At 45.2% G+C, this 24,452-nt stretch overlaps 1 protein-coding gene across 1 annotated transcript in view; it reads left to right on the top strand.

Moving 5' to 3' along the window:
* The first annotated feature begins 4,891 nt into the window (after positions 1-4,891).
* The window catches only part of MSN (moesin), a 92,028-nt gene continuing 72,467 nt past the window's right edge, over positions 4,892-24,452 (top strand). Inside the window, exon 1 of the mRNA XM_075940828.2 lies at positions 4,892-5,049. Within this exon, the coding sequence (XP_075796943.1) occupies positions 5,038-5,049 (12 nt within the window). The 5' untranslated portion in view covers positions 4,892-5,037. The remainder of the gene's footprint in view (positions 5,050-24,452) is intronic.

A 24,452-nucleotide genomic window follows, 5' to 3' on the forward strand; every position in this document is an offset into this window, starting at 1 on the left:
AGAGACGCATGAGAGAGTCAGGAGTCTTCATTTCATGTATGCGGGTTATTCCTTTGATTGTTGTTTGTTTAGAACAAAGTGTCGCTAGAATGGACAGCAGTTGTGCTTTTTGGCATGCCTCAGAGGGCTGGTCACAGGCTATGGAACACTTAACATTTTGTTCATTGGTCACAATCTTCCCCAGGTTGATTGTGGCTTTGGTAACTATTTGTCAGCCTGTCTTAAGTAATGTGGGAGTGTGTATATATTTGTTTCAGTTCCTACGGGTCATGTGCCCAGATCACAAAAAGCCACCTGCACTATTGATGCCATGGGGATTGCGTACTGGGAATGTCCTAAAAGATCAGGGGTCAAAACTGAACTCCCCTTTCACTGCCAGGGGGAGACCCTTCTGGTGAGGTTGAGGCCCATTGATGGGCTAGAACGGGGAGGAAGATTGCATTGTGCTGTGAATAGGGGCTTTCAATCTCCAAACTTGTCAGTTTTGAATATAGATTGTTCTATTTCATATAGGTTCTTATACCATACTTGTCACTGCAGTATCTGGCACCTGTTCCCCACACTGCCCCAAAATGGCCACTTTGTCCTTACTAATGATGTTATATCTTACTTTGGCTGCAGCATACCAAGGAACAGAGGGAAAGCTACATTCTACAAGTGCTGCAGCTTCTGGCTCAGTTTTAAAGGAAGCCTGCACAGGAGTCCAGTCCATTAATCTAGCCTGATGCTGAAGGCATGAAGAGCTATAGCAAGGTCTGGATTAGGCAGAAAGGGCATTTGTGACTAACTCTGGAATACTTCGGAATGAAAGATGCTGTAGAACATGTAAAATATGATTGTCACTGAAAATTGTCCACCCTGTGGGCTCATCTACACTGGCCCCTTTTCCGAAAGGGGCATGGTAATTTCAGAGATCGTAATAGGGAAATCCGCGGGGGATTTAAATATCCCCCGCGGCATTTAAATAAAAATGTCCGCCGCTTTTTTCCGGCTTTTAGAAAAGCCGGAAAAGAGCGTCTACACTGGCCCCGATCCTACTTTGAAGTAGGAATAAGATCCTCCGGAAAAGGGCGCTTTTTCCGGAGGATCGGGGCCAGTGTAGACGCTCTTTTCCGGCTTTTCTAAAAGCCGGAAAAAAGCGGCGGACATTTTTATTTAATTGCCGCGGGGGATATTTAAATCCCCCGCGGATTTCCCTATTACGATCTCTGAAATTACCATGCCCCTTTCGGAAAAGGGGCCAGTGTAGACGTAGCCTGAGTGTTCAGACCTTATGGAGGAGGCAGACCACTATGCAGAGGTTGAAAATAATAGTTTGTAATAGCTCAGTTAATCATCAGTGAAGAACAGCCCAAAATGGGTACATGGTAAATACAAAGGTTCTCACTTTAAGTGATTTACTGCCTGCACTTCCAACTTGTTCCCAACATTTCCTCCACAGCAGCAATTACTATGTTTTCTAACAGGGATTCTACACATTTTCTTTGTTGCCCTGTGGCATGTTTGATGGAATCATTAGCTTTCCCCTTGCACTTTTTGGTGGAAATTCTCCAACATTCCCATCTTGTGCACAAGAGGAGTTGACTTACAGTTCTCTTCCAGGAAGCTGCAAGCTGAAGCAACATGTTCGGATTAATCCATGATTTAAAATGAAATCTTTACCTACTTCCTTACACTTAAAAGAGGATACTGCTAAACTGCTTAAACTAGAAACAATAAATTATCATTACATAGGGAATGTCCTGCACCATCCAGGAGGATGCTCAATGCCATCCAAGTCTAATGTAATTTTTAGACTGAGCAAACTGGTAATAACAGTATTTTGAGGACTCTGGGCAATGCTATTCAATCTTTTCTATTTGGGTCCTAACAAGTGACAATTCTTCATTAAAACTCAGCCCATAGGTCTATAGACCAGATATCTCTTCTGTACCTTGTATGTGACTTTCACAGAATCCATAGAGGTGCCTGAGCTCAAGTCCCACTGGGCTGTGCTCAGCAAACAAACCAGAGCTGCAGGAACCCATTCTCTTCATTCTCAGTGGCTGGAAGGGTGGAAAGAAGGGGGAGGGAGACTCTTGGTGCAGCGTCCTAACTCCTGACATTTTTTGTGAATTTTTTTTGTAGGATTGTGGGCAATCCTACAACACAAGGCTGCTAGTGACTACAGGTATCTGTTCAGGCAAAGTTGACCCCAGCCCTGGGAACCCAAACAGAGAGAGGCTCATGTATGTGCCTGGCTGGACAGTTAGGCTTGGACTCAGGGGTGAAAATAAGCACCAGGACATACCAGTATACAGCCTAGGGCAACTACGGTCCTGTGCAAGATGAGGGGAGTGGCTTTGGACCCCCAGAATGTGCAGGGCCTCAGGCAGAAGGGGTGGGGCTAAGGGGCAGATTCCTCCAGCCAGCCTTTCATGTCCACCATAGCAGCAGTGGCAGACAGGAGCCCCAGGGCTCTGGTGGAAGTTTCAAGGTCCCAGTGCCCCAAGGCAGCTGCTCCCTTCTCCTCCGCATTAGCGGCCCCACCAATGGGATCCAGCAGCGCTGCCATACCCTACTGACAGGGCTACCAACAAGGGGGAGCAAAAGAAGCAGCGACACTGAAAGTGGCTGCTTCTTGCTGGTATGCCGCACCAGTCCACTTTCACCTCTGCTTATTCAAACCTGGGTAAGAGTCCCAAGTTAGGGAGCAGTATGTACATACCCACAGTGCCTCCTCACACACTGTGGCCTGTAGGTGGGAAAGGGAATTATACATTTGCGTATATATGTGAAATATTCCTTGATGGTGTTTCTTTAAAATCTGGAGCTACCTGTTTGATTGTCCTGGTGGTATCATGGGTGTCTTGCTCTCTAGGGCTCCCAACCACCCTGTCTAAATGGGCCAGATCATCTGGTCTCCCCCAGACAAGGTACAGAGTTGGAGCTACTGCCCCGCAGCACAGCAATGCAGACACTAAACCACTTCAACTCTGGGAGGACACAGTCTCAGGCTCAGCACCCAGGAAACAAACCCCCAAAAGGGATTAAATCCCCAAATAAATTAATCTTTCTCTGTGTAAAATTTTTACACAGGGAAAGTTTACAAATAAGCTCCCTTTATCAATGAAAGGCAGATATGCACAGTAACTAGTTGCTCCCCCCAAATAACAGTTATTTACACTGGTCCTGATAGTAAACAAAAGTATTTTTTATTAAGGACAAAGAGTATGATTTAAGTGGTTGCAAGTGAAAACAGATAAAAGTAAGTTACTAAATTAAAATGGGAACCCCCTCAGCCCTAGTTCTAATTCATTAAGAAATTTATTACATACAGATTCTTACCCTAAAGAATTGTTCTTATTTCAGGCATAATATTTAAGTCAGAGACAAACTCATTTACTCTAACTTGGGTCTCCTACCCTCTTTAAAGTTATTTTCCTTCTTTGAGTGTGCCAGGTAGTTCCAGAAACCAGCTGAAGATAAAAAGCTAGTAGCTTCCCATTGCTTAAACAGACTGTCCCACAGAGTGGGAATCTTTTTGTTTAGCACTCTCCTCCCCCCCTTCCCATGGTAAAACACCAGATTCAAAACAGATTTCAGTACTAGGTGCTATGGTCACATGTCTTTCTAGCACCAATGGCCTTTGAGTTGATCACCAAGTTATTAGCCTTCTGGAGCATCAATAATAGTTCTCGTTAGCACATTTAAAATTATAAACAGATTCACACTTCATATTTCTAACTCCACATACGAGAATGATACATGCACAAAAATAAGATATATAGATTCAACAGACTGTAACATTCAAACTGATAGATTACAAGAGGTATTTTGTTTAAAGCATCCTTGAGTTACACATATTTATAATCATAGGTCAATTTTCATAAATCATGGGGAATAACCATCACAGGATCTACAAGGAGAGGCAGCAGATCCAAGGAAGGGGTCTCTCAGGAGGTGTGATGAAATATGAGACTTGGGGCACAATGGAATGAGTGTGTATGGGGGATAGAGCCAGGGAGAGACACAGAAGAGACATATGAGTGAGGAACACATGAGGTTACAGGGAGCTGGGGAGGGCGACACATGGACACACTGGGTGTGGAGGTCACAGAGGGGACTGGGGCAGATGAATATGCAAGGATGTGGGGGGCAGACAAGGAGGGATTGGGGCTGAAGGACATGAAAGGCATGGGGCAGGAGAATGTGGGAGCCTATGGGGATTGGGGCAGGAAGACACACAGAGGTGGCAGGGGCAGAGGGCAATTAGAGCAGGAGGATATGTGGGGACTTGGAGGGCTGATGGGGATTGGGTCAGGAGGACTGAGGATGTGGGTGCATACAGGAATTGGGGCAGGGGAACACACAGGGAGGTGTGGGAGCTGATAGGGATTGGGGCTGGGGCATGTGGGAATGTGAGGGACAGAGGGGAGTTGGGGTGGGGAACACAAAGTGTGGGGGGCAGAAGGTGATTCAGGCAGGAGGAGGTGGGGATTTGAGGGGCAGAGCAGAGGGGGAGAGGGGCAGAGGAACACATGAGGTGTGGGGGGAGAGAGGGATTCAAGCAGGAGGACATGTGGGGATGTGAGGGGGTGAGGGGCAGAGGGGAATTGGGGTGGGGAACACTCGGAGCTGGGGGGCAGAGGGAAATGTGGGGACAGGCTGCGGACTGGGGGCACGGGAATTGGGCGGGACTTGAGGGGCGAGGAGACGGTGATCAGGCAGCGGTTTATGGACGGATTAGGGGCGCATGGGGCCCAGGAAGCGGAGCAGGCGGAGATCGGGGTGGGGCAGAGGAGACACGGCTCGTGGGGTGCCGGGCCCTGTGCTGGCAGCCTGTCTCCGGGCCGGCGGCGGGGCGCAGGCAGCGCCAGCCGGGGAGGCAGCCAGGGGCGGGGGCTCAGCAGCACCAGCCCAGAATAAAGGCGGGCGGCGGGGCCGCAGCTCCGGGGTGGGGTTTGCGTCGCGGGAGCGGCAGACGAGTCCCGTTAGCAGGAAGCGCGGAGCCCGCAGCAGAGGAGCCGAGAGCGCCGTGCCCAGCCCGCCGGGAAGATGCCGAAGACGGTGGGTGCCGCCGGGCCGGGTTGGGGGAGCGAGCGGGCGGTGAAGGGAGGCAGCCATCTCCCCTGCGGGCCGCTCCCTGGGCAAACCTTCCCCGCTCCGGCGGGCGCCGGGCTGGGGGCTCGGAGCTGGAGTGGAGCTAGGGCCTCTGGGGTGGGGGGGGCTGCACCCCCCTTCCCCGTATCCCCTCCCTGGGGCCGCTATCTGCTGTGCGGAGCGCCGGGAGAGGGGCCCTGCGGGGGGGGGGGGGAGGATTTCCTTGTGTTTTACAAAAAACTTTTCCCCAGTTGAACTTCTGGGGGAGGCCGGCGGGGGTGTCGGGCCCGATGCTCCGGGCGCAGCTGTAGCCCGGAATTGCGGGGGCCCAGCGGCGGCAGAAATAGCTCCCCGTGGCTGCTGCTGCCCTGCCCCCGGATTCGTTGAGGGGCGAGCTGTGGGGCGAAGCTATTTCGCCTTCGGCCCGGCTGCCCGTTCCGCCGGCTCGCCTGTGAACGAGCCCATTCATAGGCGGGAGGGGCTACTCTGAGGCGTGGACACGAGCTAAAACGTGGGTCGGGCAGCCATGGTGGAGTAGGTGCGGTTCCTCCCGCCGGATGGGTTCATTTGCAAACTAACCAGCTGCGGTGACAAGAGTGGCTAGAAGTGTTCGGTGGAGGTGGTGGAAACTCCCTTCCCCCGCCGTTCCTATCATGCCGGTCAGACAGGCTTCCCAGAAGAGCGGGGTGGGGGGGAGACGTTTCTGTAATGTAAATGAAGGAGTGAATCTCTGAACAGTCGGGCTGTGTTGGCCCAGTTTCCATTGGATGAGCTGCTGACTGAGATGACTGTCAATGAGTGATGGGGGTGGTCTGTGGGGTGGAAGTCAGGACTATGAGACTTGTTTCTGGTTGCCCTTGGTGGAGGTAGCTGACTAACTGCAATTCTTATCCTGAAATTACTCACAAGTACCGTATTCATTCTTTTCACAAAATATCTTCTTTCTGAATTAGACTTTTCTCCATCCCCCTCCACTGAAAGGGCCTTGCTTTGCTTACACAAGTGTACAAGCCTTTCCATAGTTCAGGGGTGTTAATTATTTCCTCAATACAAATGTACTGACTACTTTAAATGGAAGTATAGATCATTAAAAATCCATATTGGTACAGAGCCTCCAAGTATAGCTATGTCTCAGCAATGAGGAAATGTACCAGTTGGTGTCTTTATAACTCATAATTAAAGTCTCTGTTTGAGTTGCTAGGGAGCCTGGTCTCAACTTGATTCAAAAGTATTTCTTGGCTAGAAAGAACAGATTACTTGAGAGCATTTTGTCAAGTCTATACTTGACTTTTTTTTAAATTTATTTCTCTTGTTTGAACTCAAAACTTGTTCTTACTTTCCTCTATTGGAAAATGGCAGCATCAAGCTTGAGGTTCTAACCATTTTCCTGTAGCTAAAAATATAAGTTTTAATGTAGCTTGTAGAATTAGCCACTTTTTAACAAATTCAGGTATTGCATGTTTTTCTAGTTAAACTATCCTGAGCTTTTGAAGATGATGTGATTTGAGTTGAGTTCAGGTGCTTTCATAATACTTTAAGGGCCAGCAAATTCTTGACCATCGGAAATGTCATGGACCTTTTGTCTTGTACTACAAAGATTTAATGGGGGGACTCAGTGATTCCCAAATTGGGGGTCCTGACCCAAAAGGGATCACAAGATTATTGTGGGAGTAGTCAGAGGGTTGTCACCCTTACTTTTGCATACTGCTGCTTGAAGAGTTGGGCCTCTGTCAGCAGCTGCTGCTCTCTTGACTGCTCTGAAGGCAGCAGTTCAGAAATAAGGGTGGCAATGCCATACCATGTCATACTTGCTTCTGTGCTGCTACTGACACCAGCTCTACCTTCAGAGCTGGGATCCTGGCCAGCAGCTGCTGCTCTACAGTAGCCCAGCTCTGAGGGCAGCATTGCTGCCAGTGTCCGCTCAGAAGTAAGGGTAGCAATGCTGTGAACCACCCAACTCTTTTTTGGGTCAAGACCAGTATAATTACAACATTGTGAAATTTCAGATTTAAATAGCTGAAGTAATGAAACTTTAAAAAAAAATCTTAACTGGCCACTTTGATCAATTTCACATACATTTGGTAGGCCCTTATTGTACTGCATGAGTTCTTGTTTGGTATGGTTCACCTACACGCAAGCTGTATCCAGATTTGTGCCATATTTTTAATAAAGGGCTGTTGCAATTTCAGAATTGCACATGTGCCCTAGACTGAATTGATATGTTCAGTCTGTTGCTTTTCTCTTTGCCCATGGGCTTGGTTCTAATTTCAGAGCAGTCAAATAGATGCAGATAGGAAAATCCAAGCACTTCATTGTAGTGCTTTATATAGTTAAGCAGCAGTGGTCCTGTAACACTAAAACAAAAAGCACTTAAAGCACCAAAAGGGTTGCCATGTTAGTCTTTAAACTTTGTTAACATCAACACTGAAGCAGATTTAGAAGCTAGCTGTTTAAACATACATGTAGCTTCCAATGAGCCTACAATTGCTTGCTTTGGTATGAGGGGGGTGAGAAGACTAATAGAATTTCACCAGACTCTCTCACTGTGCTGATGTGGTCGCTGGTCTAAGCATCTAAATACAGTTGGGTTACGTCTACACTGGCCCCTTCTTCAGAAGAGGCATGCTAATTTAGAACTTTGGAATAGGGAAATCTGCGGGGGATTTAAATATCCCCTGCGGGATTTAAATAAACATGGCCGCCACTTTTTTTCCGGCTTGGGGGAAAAGCTGGAAAAAAGCATCTAAACTGGCGCGATCCTCCGGAATAAAGCCCTTTTCTGGAGGATCTCTTATTCCTACTTGATTCCAGAGGATCGTGCCAGTGTAGATGCTTTTTTCCGGCTTTTCCCCAAGCTGAAAAAAAAGCGGCGGCCATGTTTATTTAAATCCTGCAGGGGATATTTAAATCCCCCGCAGATTTCCCTATTCCAAAGTTCTAAATTAGCACGCCTCTTCTGGAGAAGGGGCCAGTGTAGATGTAGCCTTGTTGTTTTTTAAATTTTAGCCTGGCTGGTAGATGCTTAACAGAGCTATATAGAAATCACTGTTCCTTCAATTATTCCATCACTTTTCAGAATTGGCCAACTGGCACTAAAGTTTAGTGCCCCATATTAAGATGGAAAGCTCTGCTCTGTTAACCTTTGAACCATTGCTACCTGTGACCTTTGAGATGTACGTGGGATTTCTTTGTCAAGCATTCAGCACATTTCTGATCAAGGGAGAGGTATGGCTCCCAAGGGCTGGTCCCAAGAAGATTTCTTACAGGGGAGTTGTACAGGATATGTAGAAAGGACATTGTGAATGTCATTTGATCCTGCTAGACTTTCTAGGAGGAGTAGGGGGACTGCATCTGGCTTCACTGCTGAATTTGAGAGCTATCCTAAAGGAGTGTTGCTATTGACTTTTTTGTTTCACTCTGGCTCACCATTGTTCCTTGTTCTGCAAGATCTGTGGGATGCATGCAGTGTAAGTAGTTAGGATTATATGTGTGTTTAAAAAAAAAAAAGGGCTATATACTCTTTTGTTCCCACATATTAGTAGATAGTTGGACTGTGTTAAAGTCTCCTTCTGAGTATCTTAAGCACTGAAGTCTGTTCCCCTTTTGTCAGTGGAGCCTTGCTTATTGGCCAAGAGTGGGAGCGGGTTTCATTGTGACTGGATGGTATTCCTGGGTTTCACTCTGTCATGCTTGGTAGAGCTGAACACTACACTCTGTTCCAGATCCCAACTGAGGAGAGTGAGCTGTCACTGTAAAAGTTCAAAACCTCCTTTAACTTTGAACTACTAGGGGTTGGGGGAAATCAGCTTAACTGTGTGGTAAGCTTTGCTCCATAGGGCTAATTTTGTGTATAGCCTTCTACTAAAAGGGGATAATAAAGAGTTAAATTTACTGTTGTTGACCCTATCTTGTAAATAAGAGGAAAGTAATCAGTGAGGGGGCAACCATGACTAGTAAGTGGGCCACATGTGGCCTGTGGACCCCTGCCCCATCAGCTCCCCCACACATGTCTTGTGCACTGGAGCTCCTCACAACCTACTCCTCCCTGTCCCTCCCAGAGCTTAAAAGCCACAATGGGAGAAGTGTGGACAGAGCGTGAATCAGCAGATTCTTGGCACTCAAAGTTCTGGGAGAGAGTTGGAGGAGTAGGTAGTGTGGGTTCCAGTGTGTGGGAGATGCATGGGGGGGGCAGACTGAACCCCAATGAGCTGCATTTGGCCTCAAGGCTGCAGGTTGCCCACTACTGCTTTAAGTGGATTAACAGGTCTAGGGTGTCAAACATAAGCATTGATCCCACATGAAAGATTGATTTACCGTTGGATGTTTTGATTTTTTTTCTTTTTAGTCTGTAAAGACAGTTAGGCCAATTAACTTGTTGCTCATGACTGTTGTAAACAGCTCAGTAGTTAATAATTCTAAAACCTCTTATACTGTAGAGAAATTGGATTAGCCAGAATTTTCCTTTAATAGGAAGGCTTTATTTTTTTGTAGACCGACCACAATCATTTTCTGAAGGCCTGGGCTAGTGCTCCTCTACTTTTAGTGCTGCTAACACAATGTTGCTGGCTGATGAATGGAGTCCAGAGTACTAGCCTGTTAGTGTCCTCTAACCCAAAATGTCCATGCAAATAAAATTATAATGTGACAAATGTGGAAGCTTTTAATAAAGAAAATGGGGGTGGGAACACTTTCACTACTGATTTGTCAGTCGAAAAATCCCCCCCCCCCTTTTTTTTAAAGAGGAATTCAGGTTGTGGTCTTCGGATCACGATTTTAGATTTTGTCTAATCCAGTGGTTCCCAGCCTTTTCAGGTGGGGATCCATTTTGACAATTGAGGAAGACTTGGTGGCCCAAGGCAATTAAAAAACAGGGGGAGGAGGGAGGGCAGAGCTACCTGGGGAGACACTTGGTGACCCTTTTGAAATGTAATGGAGACCCATATTTGAGTCCTGACCCATAGGCTGGGAAACCCTGGTCTAATCCAATGTAGTAAAACTGCTGTTAGCCTGTGTTCCTTTTGATTTAAACTGTTAATCTTTGACTGCTATCCTTTAATATCCTTGTGCCTTCTTCCTTTCCTTGCTGTTTTCCAATATTGTATATACTTTGTTTCCTCTTGCTGCCTCTTTTCCAAACAATACTGACTACATTTCTCCTAACCTTTCTTTGAAACACTGAATTTTCTTGCTCTTGCATTATACTGATACAGTAACTGCATACATTGTTACATATGTGCTAACTATTTTCTACAGTTACAGGATTTGTGACTTGACTTCAGGATCTAGTGAGGCAAATGTATGAAATGCACAATTAGAAAAATTCTCTGAACCCCCCCAGAGATGGTCAAATCCTGATGTGTTGCCAAGGAACATGCAAGGCATCCCAAATATCTTATTTGTGTGTGTTCTGTATTAGTTTCCATGATGAGGCTTCTTACAGGATGGGGAATATTGTCTAACTTTGAAAAGTGCTGTCTAAGCATTGATCCAGCATAACTGCCTGAAAGACTGTAACTTTAGTTTGCATAATGAGCTCGTCAGTTGTTTCTCTGCTCTGCAGTCTGTCTGATCAGACCTAAAATGATAAGGCTGCATTGAGAGACCCCAAAAAACTGCGCTTTTTTTTAGGGAAATCTGTTGGATTGCTTGAGTAATCTGGGAATTTCAAATATTTTCTCACTTTTGTAGTTTAAATTGTATTTAAAACAACATCCAGATATGGTACTTTTACCACTATATGCCCTGGGAAGCTGGAGGCAGAGCAGCTCTAATTGTCCAGCTGGCCAGAGCACTTCTGGGTTCCAGTTGGTGCCGGACTATCAGGACCACTGGATGCCAGACAGTTTGCGTTTTACTGTATCTGGAGATAGAAGTAGTAAGAAAATTGGGATAGAAGCAAACACTAAATCTTAATGTTACTCACAGCCCTTAATAGTTGTAGTGGGCAGAAATGTGGAAGCTACATGGTAAATGGTCAGATAAGCAAGGGCTAACTAACATTTCCAATTGGAACAACAGTTACTGTGATTTCTGGGCGCTGCAGGAATATTTGGGTTTTGCTCTGTTTCTGGTATATAATGTGCACAGCGTGGGTGAGATGAAACCGTATTAACTAGGACTGAACTCTGGCACTTAAGGAATTAACCCTTGTGTATTACAAAATCCCATTGATGGGTAGAAAAACATAGACTTGATTCAAAAATTTGATGCATTGCTCTACGTGAGCCAGCAGCAAGCCAAACTTTCCTTTCAACCTCTAGCCTCTGCCAGAGTGGCAATTTAGCCATTCAACCAAATTGTTGTTTGAGCCTAACAATAGAAGGGCTATTTTTTAGGGATAGCCTAACATTGATCAGATGACTTGGAAAAATAATTTTAAAACCAAGTCCAATGTCCCCTTTTTGGCAGGAAGGGATTGAAGGTTAACAGGAGGGAGAAGTGGCATTCCAGGAGCATTCTTCAAAACCTCCAAAAGACTGACAAATTGGTAGTGGTTTTTTTTGTGTGTGGCAAATGACCAAACCAGCTGACGCTACATTTTTGTTGTACATCTAACTTGTACTATCCAAAAGGAAATCCTTTTAAGAGACTATCTGGCTGGCCATGTCAAGCAGAGACTAGGGATGTCAGTATGCAGTTGACTACACAATTAACCGACAAGCCTGGATTTACTGGTTAATTGTGTAATCTGCTCTATCAGAGGCAGCAAGTGTGCAGTGTGGGGGAGGGAGGAGGAGAGGCAGGACCTAGCTTTTAAACCAGCTCCCCATAAGCACCAGATCCTACAGACCTGCCCTTCCCTCTGCCCCTGCACTGCTGCCTCTGATAGAGGCAGCAGCTAGGGGGGCAGGTGGGAGCTGGTGCACATGGGAAGCTGACTTTTAAGCCCCCTAACTGCTGCCTTGATCAGAGGCAGCAGTATGGGAGGGAGGGCCAGGGGAGTCTTCTGTGGAGCAGCTTCTGTTCCTGGCAGGACCAGCTTTGCTACAGACAGAGGCTGCTCCATGGGATGTTGTTGCAGCCTGCCTGGGGAGCTCAGGGTGGAAGGGGCACTGTCAGGGGCTGCTGCCACCCCATGCTGCAACCTCAGTATCAGAGGTGTCCGTGTAGAGTGGTGTGGGGCTCCCTGGGAGTGGTGCTGGGAATGCACTGGCTGCAGGCCTCACCCCTGGGGACTACTGAATGATCAAAAAAACTGCTAAGTTTTGATGTGGTTTCATGGTTATTTAAATTAATCGATATCTAACATCCCTAGTAGAGACCCTCAGTGCTAAAGCAGAACTTCAGACCTGTCCTTTTTGGGTAGTGATCAAAAGCTATCACTAACATCCCTTCATAGCTGATGTCCATTGTACATTTGTTTGTGTCCACCTGCCAAATCACCACTATAACTGATTCCATCCCCCTCCCCCCCCCCCCCCCCCCCCAGCCTCCACAGAAATGGTGAAAAATAGAATGGACAGAGAATGAATTCGTCTCTTCCCGCCTCCCCCATTTCTCTACTGTGGCTACCACAGAGTCAATTCTAGGTTTAAGAATATGAATGGCAGGAACTCTGAAGCATCCTTAAAAAGAAAGCATGGCTATGCTTTCAGAGCATCTGTTTATACCATAATTCTGTGAAGAAACAGAAAACTTAATTCCTCAGGATTGCTACGCCAGCACCTTTTTGAAACACGTCAGTTTTTTTTTTTTTCCCCCTAACTGAATTGCAGCTCCAAGGAACTGACTGCAGGGGTTGAAGTGCTTTCTGTGTGTTGACTATTGCCTCTTCATTCATACCCGATTAATCCCCTCTGAAGTAAAGAACAATCTCTGTTTAAAGAAAATGAAGTGCCCCTGTTTTAAGATGTAAGATGACTTAATATGGGTTGGGTTTTTTCGGGGGAGAGGGGTCAGGAAATGGCACATCTGCCTCAAGAGGAAGCTCTCTGTTTCAGATGTCTCATGTCTGGTGTGAAGCAAAATCTTGCTGCACAGCTCTGCATAATTCTTTGCCCTGTGCAACTAGCAGGAAGTACAGCTAGTTAGCCAAAACTTTCTAACCAGAAGAACTCCTTATTAGCTTATTGTGACATTATGAAAAAACAGCTTTAAAAAAGAGCTGCTAGGATCTGAGCTTCTCTTCCATGTGAACTGACGTTCTGTGCTGTAAAACTTGTCTGAGAGGTGTCTTCTGGCCCCACTCCAGTTTCTGAAGGAAACTGGTGACTAAAGGCTTCCTCTGAACGTCATCTCCTGGACCCTTTCCTGGCTTGGTACCACTCAAACAGCCTTATTTGGCTGACTTTTTTTTTTTCTTCCTCTGTGCTGTGAAAGGGCCTCCCTGACATTTTTGCACAATAAAATTGCTATTTGAGTCTAATCATCTGTTGGCTACAGAGAGGCTGGCTTGGAGAAGGGCTCAAAGATTCTCACAGCCCTGTGTCTGCACAGCAGTCAGACACCCATAACTGGCCTATGCCAGTTAACTTGGACTCAGGCTGTGTGGGGCTGTTTTGTTGCTGTGTAGACTTCCAAGTGTGGGCTGGAGCCCAGGCTCTGAGACTCTCCTGCTTTGCAGGATCCTAGTGCCTGTGCTCCAGCATGAGCCCAGAAGTCTACATAGCAATGGAACAGCTCAAGTTGACTGGTGCAGCCAGCCAACGGTATCTACCTCCCTGTCACCTCAAGCTTTCCCTCCTCCAAGAAGTACCATTCATATACTTTAAAAGTGGTCTACTGAATCCTTTGGGGGCCTCTCAGTGTTAGCCAAATAAGCCCACACCTTATTCAGGAATAATTCATGCCAGTTAAGTGGTTTGATTTTCCTAAGATGTATTAAAACAGCAGAAGATCTGTGGATAAGGTCCACTAAATGCCTTATTGGTGGCTTGTATTTTTACATTCATCTTAAAATTCAGGCTGCTCTACAAATAAAAGTCTTTGTTTTTTTTATTGTCAATTTCACAAAAGCACTTCTGTCATACCTTATTGAAAACTGACTTCAGCTGTGGCATTGCTAAAAGTTCTGGGTGTATATACACACACCCATCTGACTTGAATAGCTAATGCCGATTCTCTTGCTGTAATGCTTAATATATCTTCCAACTCCACTGCCAAATATTTGTGGAAAATAGGTCATTGGAGGCTGGTGATAAAACTATAGCTCTGGAGAGGAGGAGAATTGGCGGCAACTGTTCTGAATTTTAGTAACTGAAATTAAACAGGATTTTTAAGCTTTGAAATGCCATCCTACCCCATGTGTAGCTGCAATACCTTTTGGGGAGATTGAACTCTTACTGCCCAGGCATAGGAAACTTTAGTCTTCCTCTAGCTTAGTAGGTATCTCTTTATTGCATGCAAAGTTGGGTATTTGTAATGGCAATCTTGGTTTGGGTGTGTTTAAACTTGGTGGTACATGCAGATGAAATACCAGTCTGGATCTTTTGAGGGCTATGGGATGACTCCTGCAGGAATCTGCAGACTCCAAAGTTGTGCTAGTTGCCAAACAAACTTGTAAGAACAGTCTCTGTCCTTAGACATTTACTCTGTAGAACAGGGGTAGGGAACCTCAGGCCTGGGGGCTGCATGCAACCCCTGGCTTGCTGGATCTGGCCCCCCAAGGCTCAGGGCCATCTCCAACACTGGGGAGCCCAGCTAGCTGTCTGGCCTTTTGGCTGTGCCCCATTATGGGGCTGGAGCACACAAAATCTACTAGTCTGGGCTACCCAAGGCTCTAGTTTGTGAGGGGAATGTGGGGAGTGTCTTTCTCACTCTGTTGGGAGCCACTTCAGTGAGGGCTTTTTTTGCGTCTCACTTGTGTGCAGCCCCAGACTCACTTTTTTTTCTGTGGGTCAGTGGCCCCCAACCCCAAAAAAGGGTTCCCACACCCAGGTCAGAAACAAATGTGGGGAAAGTAGACTGGATGGGAGTGTGTGGGGCAGTATTCAGCTGCTGTTCCTTCCACTAGCCATTTAGTAGCTTGAGAGGAGGAACTTGAATCAAGAGGTTAGTAGCTATGCAGCTCAGTGAAGGCGAGTGGTGGGGAAGAGAGCATGAAGACAATTGGGGGGGGGGGGGGCGGGAGGATGGAAGAGGAGAAATTAGGCATCAAAACTGTCATCCTTGGATAGAGGGACAGTGTGTTTTAAGACCTAAGTTTAACATCAGCAATGCAAAAGCAACAAGCAGTCCTGTGGCACCTTATAGACCAACCGATGTATTGAAGCATAAGCTTTTGTGGGCAAAGACCCACTTTGTCAGATGTATAAGCGACGAGGAGTCCTGTGGCACCTTTGTCAGATGTATGTACATCGGTTGGTCTATAAGGTGCCACAGGACTCCTTGTTGCTTTTGCAGATCCAGACTAACACTGCTACCCCTCTGATATCAGCAATGTAGTGCCATGTGAATTGCACAATATAGACTGGGCTATAAATGTGGTAAATGACACAGACCTCTTGACTGTTACAGATCCTTAGTAAGCAACAATTCAAAATTCCTCATTGAGAGTCCATGCATGCTGTAATGAAAGCTCTTAACTCTGTTCCAAAAACAAACTAGATTATTCCCTGAAGCTGAGACGTGTCTCGTCTGGCTCTGAAAATCACTAAATAAGCCTCTCTCCTATCCTGCGTGGTTCTCCATAGTCAATCACTTAACTAGACCTTCCTTTCCAGAGGTAAGAAGGAATAATTCAATATAGGAAAAAATCTAGCCACAAGTATAGTCTGATCAGTGTTATAGTATTTTTAAATGCACTTTATGGTTTCATGTGGCATTATATAACAATACATTAAAAGCTGTGACAAAGTCATCTTAATGTAACTTTGTTTACACCAAGAATGAATTTGTCCTTTTCAATTTTATTGTCCTAGAGCTTGTCAGTTACCTCTAGATGATGTAGCAGTATAATTGTACTACTTAATGGGTAGCAAGCAACACTGACCAATTTAGATAGATACTTGACATGGCAACTGAAGCAATTCCAGAATCGAGCCTTTTAAAGAGGCTAATATAAATGCTTGAATGCATTTATATGTTAGGTCTGTCTGGAGCAAATTGGAAAATAGGAAATCTTGCAACCTAAAGTGAAACAAGGCAAATGTCAATGCACTTCTGGAAAGTTCTCCCAGTTTTCCTTTAAACTCAGTCAACTTTAATTTGTATTCAGACTGCTTTGACCAGTACAGATCCATAGGCTCTTAATTTAAACAGCTGTCTTATAATGCAAGCATTCTTTTTCCTGTTTAACTTATGTGAAATATGCAGATGGGTTTTGACTATGCTCTCTGAAGGAAATAGATAAAGTATATCTGATAAACCAGTTAGCACATCCCTCATTAAGCTCTGATTGCTCAGATAGAGCTGTTGGTGAACACTTCCCATGGAAATAAAATATAAAACAGTGTCCAGACTGAGTGTTAATCCAAAGGATGGATGGGATTTATAGTACTTCATAGAAACTTACTGCTGAAGTCTTAATTTTATCCTGGGGTCCATGATAATACAATGATTGATAATTTAAAATGCCCTTTCATTTTGACATGAAAAATATGGTGACTGAACAGTTCATTGGTTTAACTACAAAGAAGACCCTTCAAGGATTACTTGGAATAATACATTTAACAAAATGGGTATTATACCAATTGATCAGGCTCCACATGGATTTCAATAGTCAAGGTCAGGATAATGAACATGCAGCTTTATTGCAGTAGTCTGTGGCAACTGGAAAAACGTAAGTGTTTTTTTTAAAAAAAAAAAAAAAAAACCCCAACCAAAACAAACCATTTTGTTTGTGCCTCTTACTTTATTCAATTGTTGGAGTGTTTTTTTTTTTTGGGGGGGGGGGGGAGGGGGATATTCTATCCCAAGGAACAAATAATTTCTCCTTACATGTTACTACTATGGATGTGAATGTTTAACTGGTAAGCCTCACCTGTTAACTTAACCAGTTGGGGCTGGAATAGTTGCCCCTTCCCCTCCTCCTGCTGCCTCAGGCCTGGGCTACTCCAGGCGGGAGGGAGGGAGGGGGCCATGAACAGGGGCTGTTACAGCCAAGCTGGAGCAGCCTTTGATGGTGGATGTAGTGCCTCACAGGCAGAGCAATAGCACCTGCTTGTGGTGGGGTATGTGTGCTTGCTAGCTGGACTGGAGTGGGCCCCTCTTAATTGGTTAATCATTGTTTAACTAATTAAACAGGGTTTTACATCCCTAGCTCCTGCTGCTCAGTGGAGGGTGAAGATACCCAAGTAGGATAATCTTATCTTGTGGTAGCACAGACCTTTTACTACTTTTGCATTTTACAGTCAGCCATGGGTTGCAATCAAACTTCTGATGGCTTAAAAACAGTTTTGGTGTTTTTTCGATTATAACATTTCTGTTTAAATTCTTAATTCCCTCCTACATGTTGCATTCCTGCAAAGAGGCTTAGTTCATGGTTTGGTTTTTTTTTCCAAGACACATGAATACTGCAGAGTTTGGATTATAGAAACTGTTTGGATGGCAACAGTAAGTGTCTGGGGGGGGGAGGGGGGGAAGAGAAGCAATGATTGCTGGCTGGGCAGACAAGTGTTCACCTAAAAGAAAAAATGGATTAAGCTCACTGTTTGCCAGCCAATAGTGTAAGGATTCATTTCACACTTTGCACAGTTAGGCTATGTCTACACAGCTTCTCTCTTCCGCAAAAGCCTTATGCGAATGAAGTGCAAATTAGCATACTGCTGTGCAAAAACAGCTCCTAATTTATTATGCAAATGATGCACAAGATGCTTTTGCACGAGGGGTTTTTGTGCAAAAAGGCACAGCAGACAGCACTTTGTGCAAAAATGGCTCCTAATTATGCAAATGAAGTGCAGCAATATGTTAATCCATGCTTCATTTGCATAGGCTTTTGCGGAAGAGGGAAGCTGTGTAGACATAGCCTTAGGCTACATTTACATTGGCAAGATTTTGTGCAAATACTTCTAATGCAAGAGTTTTTGCGTTAAAGTATTTGTACAAGAGAGCGTCTACACTGGCATGTGCTTTTGCGCAAAAGCATCCATGCGAGTGTAGACACTCTCTTGGCTAAAATGGCCATCGGAGCTTTCTTGCACATCGGACTTTGTTGCGCAAGAAATTAAGGTGCCTGTCTACACTGGCCCTCTTGCGCAAGAACACTTACGCAAGAGGGCTTTTTCCTGAGCGGGAGCGTCATAGTTCTTGCGCAAGAAGCACTGATTTCACATATTAGAATGTCAGTGTTCTTGCGCAAGAACTCGCGGCCAGTGTAGACAGGCGGCAAGCTTTTGCGCAATCTTGCCAGTCTAGACACACCCTTAGTGTTTACTGTGCCACTTGCAAGGATTTTAAATATATATTAAATCTAGTGCTTCTTTTTGAAAGTCCTCTTTGACTACATCATGTGTACTTATTTTGTATCTTAGGCAGTGGTGTCCAACTGTAAATCTATTCTGTAATAGATTCACTAAACATTTTAAAAGCCATTTTACATCTTAACATGTTAAACTAATTGGCCAGCTGATTAATTGCCTGCTGCATTATGGGCAGAGAGCTACTCAGGCAGGGCTGGGTGCCAGTTAACCAGAGTAGCACTCTGCCCATGATGCAGCTGGTAGTTAAACTGGTTATCTGTTTTTAAATCCCTAATATTCACCAAAAGCGGAGAAATGGATCTGACTTATAAGATAATTGTCATCAAGTGAGGGAACAGAAGGTTTTATTGTATCAGTTAAGTGATCACTCTTGTAACAAATTATTTATAACAGTTTTCAAACAGGATGAAATTTGATTACATTCCGGCTACGTCTACACTGGCATGATTTTCTGAAAATGCTTTTAACGGAAAAGTTTTCCATTAAAAGCATTTTCGGAAAAGCACGTCTAGATTGGCAGGATGCTTTTCTGCAAAAGCACTTTTTGCGGAAAAGCATTTGTAGCCAATCTAGACGCGGTTTTCTGCAAAAAAGCCCCGATCACCATTTTCGGGGCCCTTTGTCTACACTGACCCTTTTGCACAAAAGTCTTTTGAAAAAAGACTTTTGCCCAAACAGGAGCAGCATAGTATTTCCGGAAAAGCACTGACTATCTTACATGAGATCGTCAGTGCTTTTCCGGAAATTCAAGCGGCCAGTGTAGACAGCTGGCAAGCTTTTCCGCAAAAGCAGATGATTTTGCGGAAACTTGCCAGTCTAGACACAGCCTCCTAGTATTCACTGCCTCCACAGACTACTCAATCTGGCTAAGTGTGTGAACAGAAGGAAGGCTAACTTTACAATGAATATACATTTAGGCTGCGTCGAGACTGGCATGATTTTGTGCAAATACTTTTTCTGTTAAAAGTATTTGCGCAAGCGCGTCTATACTGGCAGGTGCCTTTGTGCAAAAGATTTGTGCATTTTAGCCATTGGGCTTTCTTGTGCAAGAAATTAACTTGGCTATCTACACTGGCCTTCTTGCGCAAGAGGGCTTATTCCTGAGTGGGAGCGTTGGAGTATTTGCACAAGAAACACTGATTTTTGTACAGTACAAAGTCAGTGTTCTTGCGCAAGAACTTGCGGCTAGTGTAGTCAGGCGGCAAGATTTTTGCGCAAAAGTGGCTACTTTTGCGCAAAATTTTGCCAGTCTAGATGCACTCTTATATTATAACTTGATCAGCTTTGCTGCTCTATTAGGGAAAGTAAGCATCCTCTCCAGGACTGTCTCAGGACCAGTACAGACTGGCGTCTCATGAAAACTGGAAAATAGTAAAATTATATACTGTAGTCCTATAAACATCAGTGGCTCAAGATGATTTTGAGGGTTGTGATTTTGAGGGCTGTTTCGTTGAGGCAGGTTTGTGAACTGTAAACTGTTTTACTTGTTAAGACCACAGTTCAGTATTTAGATCAGAGGTCTCAAACTCAGTCTGTGGGACATCTCCTGCTCAGCGATTGTGCAATCCAGCCTTGGACTCATAGGGCACGGGGCCTGTCTGTTACAGCTCCCAAGCTTTTCCCCTTTTCACCATCACCCTGCCCTCCATCTCTCTCCCATAGCACCTGTCTTTGCAGATGTGGCTTCAGGGATCACTGGGTGGGTCTGATGCATTTTGTGGGAATGGGTGGAGGCTTGGGGCTAGTAATAGACAGCACCCCTAGGACCTCTGGGAGCCCTGGTCCAGACTGGAAATTGCTGTGCCCAGGCATGGCCTGTAGGCCATGAATTTTGTTTAGACTGAAGATGTTATGGAGCGGGTATACAGTTTTTTTTTTTTTTTTAAACCAATGCAACAATTAGTCGATGAGGGGGCTCTGCAGAGCCACAATGGGGGTTGCTCCCAGAGCCTGCACAAGCTGGGACTGAGCAGTCCTGGCTCGCACTGGCTCCAGGGCCACTAGATTTTAAAATGGAGAGCTGCAGCAGTTCCAGACCAGCATGAGCTGGGACAGCTCAGTCCTGGCTCATTCTAGGTCCAGCAGCCTCTGTTTTGTGGCAGCCTGGGTTGGTCATGGGCAGAGGTTGCTCTGGCAGCCATCCCTGTCTGCAGGGAGTGTGTGTGTGTGTGTGTGTGTGTGTGGGGGGGAAGCTTCCCACTGGGACCAACGGACGGGCTGCTACCAGAGCAGCCTCTGCTCATGGTGAGCCTGGGTCTGGTATGGGCAGAGGCTACTTCATGGCAGCCTCCCCTTAGCCCCCTTCCCTTCCCCTCTGATACAGAGGTGTGGGGAGGGAACACAGTGGTTGAGTATTTGACTTCTCACTTACATCCCTATTTCAGACCCCTGCTCTAGGTTTATCCTGCTGCAGTTAATTTCATCAAGCAAACACTTGACTAACAGGAAGCAATATTTTTTTTTATTTTAGCATCAGTAGCATGAAAATCCTGAGTTTAGACAATATATATGGAAACTTACAAACAAGTATCATTTTTAAGCCGAAGCATGTTGTCATGTGGCCTAAGTTGTACTGGCAGTTTTTGGTGTTGAACTTTTTACTTTTAAACAATTTAAAGCCTTTTTTTGAATTTTTCTGTAAGCTGCTCAAAAACAGAAAACATGGAGTTCCTTATTTCAATCCTTAATTTTTAAAGTGGTGCTTTTGTGAGATTTCATGGCATCTATCTGGGTTATCACTTGGTGCAGTACCCATGGGCAGCCCTAGACTAGCTGCCAGTAACTGGCACCCTAGGCTAACCATGCAGTCGGCGTCTCTTCTCCCCCTTCCTCCCCCAACCCCAAGGGCAGATATCGACTGAGGGTTTTGGTTCTGTGGCTGGGGGGCCAAAGGGATGGAGTTTGGGGGTTGGGGGCTGGGGAGAAGGAACAGGGTGCCAGTTGGGGGGGGGGGGGGAGTTCCCTGCACCCACCTCCTCCTAAGATTCTCCTCTTCTTCCCCCCTCCCCCCGAGAGAAGCCAGCATGCGCCTCTCCCAGGGCAACCCCCCCCCCCGTGGCCCAGGGGAACCCCCCGTGTTCCTTCTTCCCCGGGGCTGACACCCCTTCCCCTATCCCGTGTGCTGCCTCTCCCAGGATTTACCCTCCTCCTGGCCGAACGGAAGCCGTGCTCCAGGTAAGGCACCAGAAAGGGAATGGGAAATGGAAGGGGCAGGGTTTGGAATTTGGTGCCCTAGGTGGCTGCCTAGTTTGCCTATAGGCACAGGCTGCCCCTGGCAGTACCAGTTGCTGTGGTATGAGTGTCTACAGTACACTTGTTACAGGTAAGTAGATGAAAGGAATTACAGTAGACTTCTGATAATCCGGAACTTTGGGACCTAGGTGGTGCCGGATTGTCAAATATGGCGGTACTATAAGATGGTTTTATTTTTATATATATATATTCACACACACACACACACACACACACACACACACACACACACACACACACACACACACACTATATAAAGTGTTTTTAATGCTTTTATTGTAGCACAAGCACTGTCCAGCATCACACAGTGCCAGTGGCAGACTGACTTGGTCCCGTCCGGTTTCGCTCGGTTCAGCTGCTGCTGCCTTGTGACTCATTTTTTGCTGAAGCTCTCTCACCAGCTCTTGCCATTTTGATGCCAGACTATCAGGAGTGTCATACAATTGGATGCCGGACTATTGGAGTCTTACTGTAATGCTAAAATGGGGAAGCTGTGTAATGCTTTCAGTCTCACTGTCTCGTATGGCTTGGCACTAACAACCTTTGGCACTTTGGGTATCATCTCAAGTCCATACTCAAGGGAGTGCCACCAGAAATGGTGCATCAGTTTGCATACCCCTGTATCCAAATAATATCAGATTAGCATCTTTCATAATCCTTTTATGACAGTCTCCCCCCTACCCTTCTTTTTTCTTTTTAGCTCTGTGTGCTAAAATGCCTGTCTTGAGCTGTAAGTGCCTGTTCCATAACATGAAAATTTAACAAGACTCTGATCAAATGCTTTTTGTTTTAAAATGGGAGGAATAATCAACCAAAAATAATTTGAAATGCTAACAAAACTCCACTCCTTATTCAAACCCCAAAACTCTATCTGAAACAGGAAATGGTTGAGACCAATTTTTTAATACAGCAAATAGCTGACAAATGCAACTCACTAAAATGGAGGAAATTGGACACAATCCTGGCAATGTTTCAAGCTCTTTACTACCTCTCTGGGTTAGCTGTAGCTACTACTGTTTTGTGGTGGTGGTCTCCTTGCTCCTACTATGAAACAAGTTGAATTTGTTTTCTGTATGACTTCTAAAAAATTCTAGTACAGAGTTTTTAAATTTAACTGTACAAATCTAAATTGGTTTCACATCATGAGCATAAAACCACCCAGCAAGTAGGCTTTTTGTTTTTTGTTTTACTCCTTCCCTTCAGAAGCAAAATGCAGATCTTTACTTAGTGAAGATTACCTTTCAGACTCCAGTTGAAGCTTTCCTTTCCCAGAAAAGGAAAGATAAGTACTACAGTGACCATATTCTGCCAAAGCTTTTGCCAGCAGACTTACCCTAAATTTGGTACTGGACATTCATGTGTAGCCTCTTCTGGTCCCCCCCCCCCCCCCCCAAACTGATACTTGGATTTTGCTCAATGCCATTGTAGCTTTCACATACTATACAGGCAGTCCCCGGGTTACATGGATCCGACTTGCATCGGATCCCTACTTACAAACGGGGTGAGGCAACCCCGCACTAGCTGCTCCCCCCCAGCAGACCAGGGAGACACGGAGCAGCTTTTCTCAGCAGACACCTCAGCTTGATAATAAAGGACTGAGGGAAGTGAGGTGTGGGAGAATAAAACTGAGCTCTGGAGAAATGTTTGGCTAGAGTTTCCCCTACAATATGTACCAGTTCCGACTTACATACAAATGCAACTTAAGAACAAACCTACAGTCCCTATCTTGTACGTAACCCGGGGACTGCCTGTAGTGAAATGTACTTCAGGGTGTCTAAGCATTTCGGTTCACATGCCCTCTTTCAGTTAGTTGGCAAGCTTCTGCATATATTCACTTGCTTGGAAATGAAACGTTCCCAGTTTTGATACCTGTGTGAGTGACTCTTAAAAGGTATAATGAAAACAGCTGAGCCACTTGAGGCTAGGGTTGGAGGGGGAGAGGGCAGAAGGTGGGATAGCTGGCATTGCTAGAAGTAGCCTCTTCAAACAGATCTAGTACCAAAATGATTGGGGCGAGTCAACATTTAGCAGAGAACTACCTTGAAGATGGGTGGGAGGGTGGGTTTTGTTCCAACAGTGGGATTTTTTTTTTTAATTTGGCCCTGTTGAGGGTTTGAAAATCATCCATGACTTATTTAGGGTGAAAAACTTGAACAATATAAATTCTATGGGCATTTTGATGAAATAGAGGGTGGGAGCGTGGAGAAGGACTGTAGCATACATTCATATGGACCAAATTCTGGTATGTGATGTGTTTAGTTAAAATTAAGTGATTAACTTTCTTTGGAAACAGCCAGATACTGAGCAGGGTGCTCCTGCTGTGCAGTTCACTTTTTCTCAGGACATGGCTGCACTCCAAACACAGCTGCAGTGTTCTAGTTAATCTGCCTCAGAGTAGATACATCCTACATCAATGGATAGGATTTTTTTTTCACCTGTAACTCTAGGGTAATCCTGCTCCCTAAGGGCATGTCTACACAGTAGGGCAAAAGTCAAATTAAGCTATGCAATTTGAGCTACATCAATTGTGTACCTGAAGTCGAAATACCTTAATTCTACTTTTGGTGCTGTCTCAACAGAAGAAAGTTGAAGGAAGAATGCTCTTCTTTTTGACTTCCCTTACTACTTGTATAGTGAGGGTTACAGGAGTCAGAGTAAAAAGTCTTCCAGCTTGACATTATTTCAAAATAATGACTTGCTGTGTAGACCTGCTTTGTTACTTTGGAAAACATTAGTTATTCCAAAATAACACTGCTGTGT

This window comes from Pelodiscus sinensis, chromosome 13, assembly GCF_052426305.1.
Source record: "Pelodiscus sinensis isolate ZL-2025 chromosome 13, ASM5242630v1, whole genome shotgun sequence".
In the NCBI taxonomy this organism is placed as follows: domain Eukaryota; kingdom Metazoa; phylum Chordata; order Testudines; family Trionychidae; genus Pelodiscus; species Pelodiscus sinensis.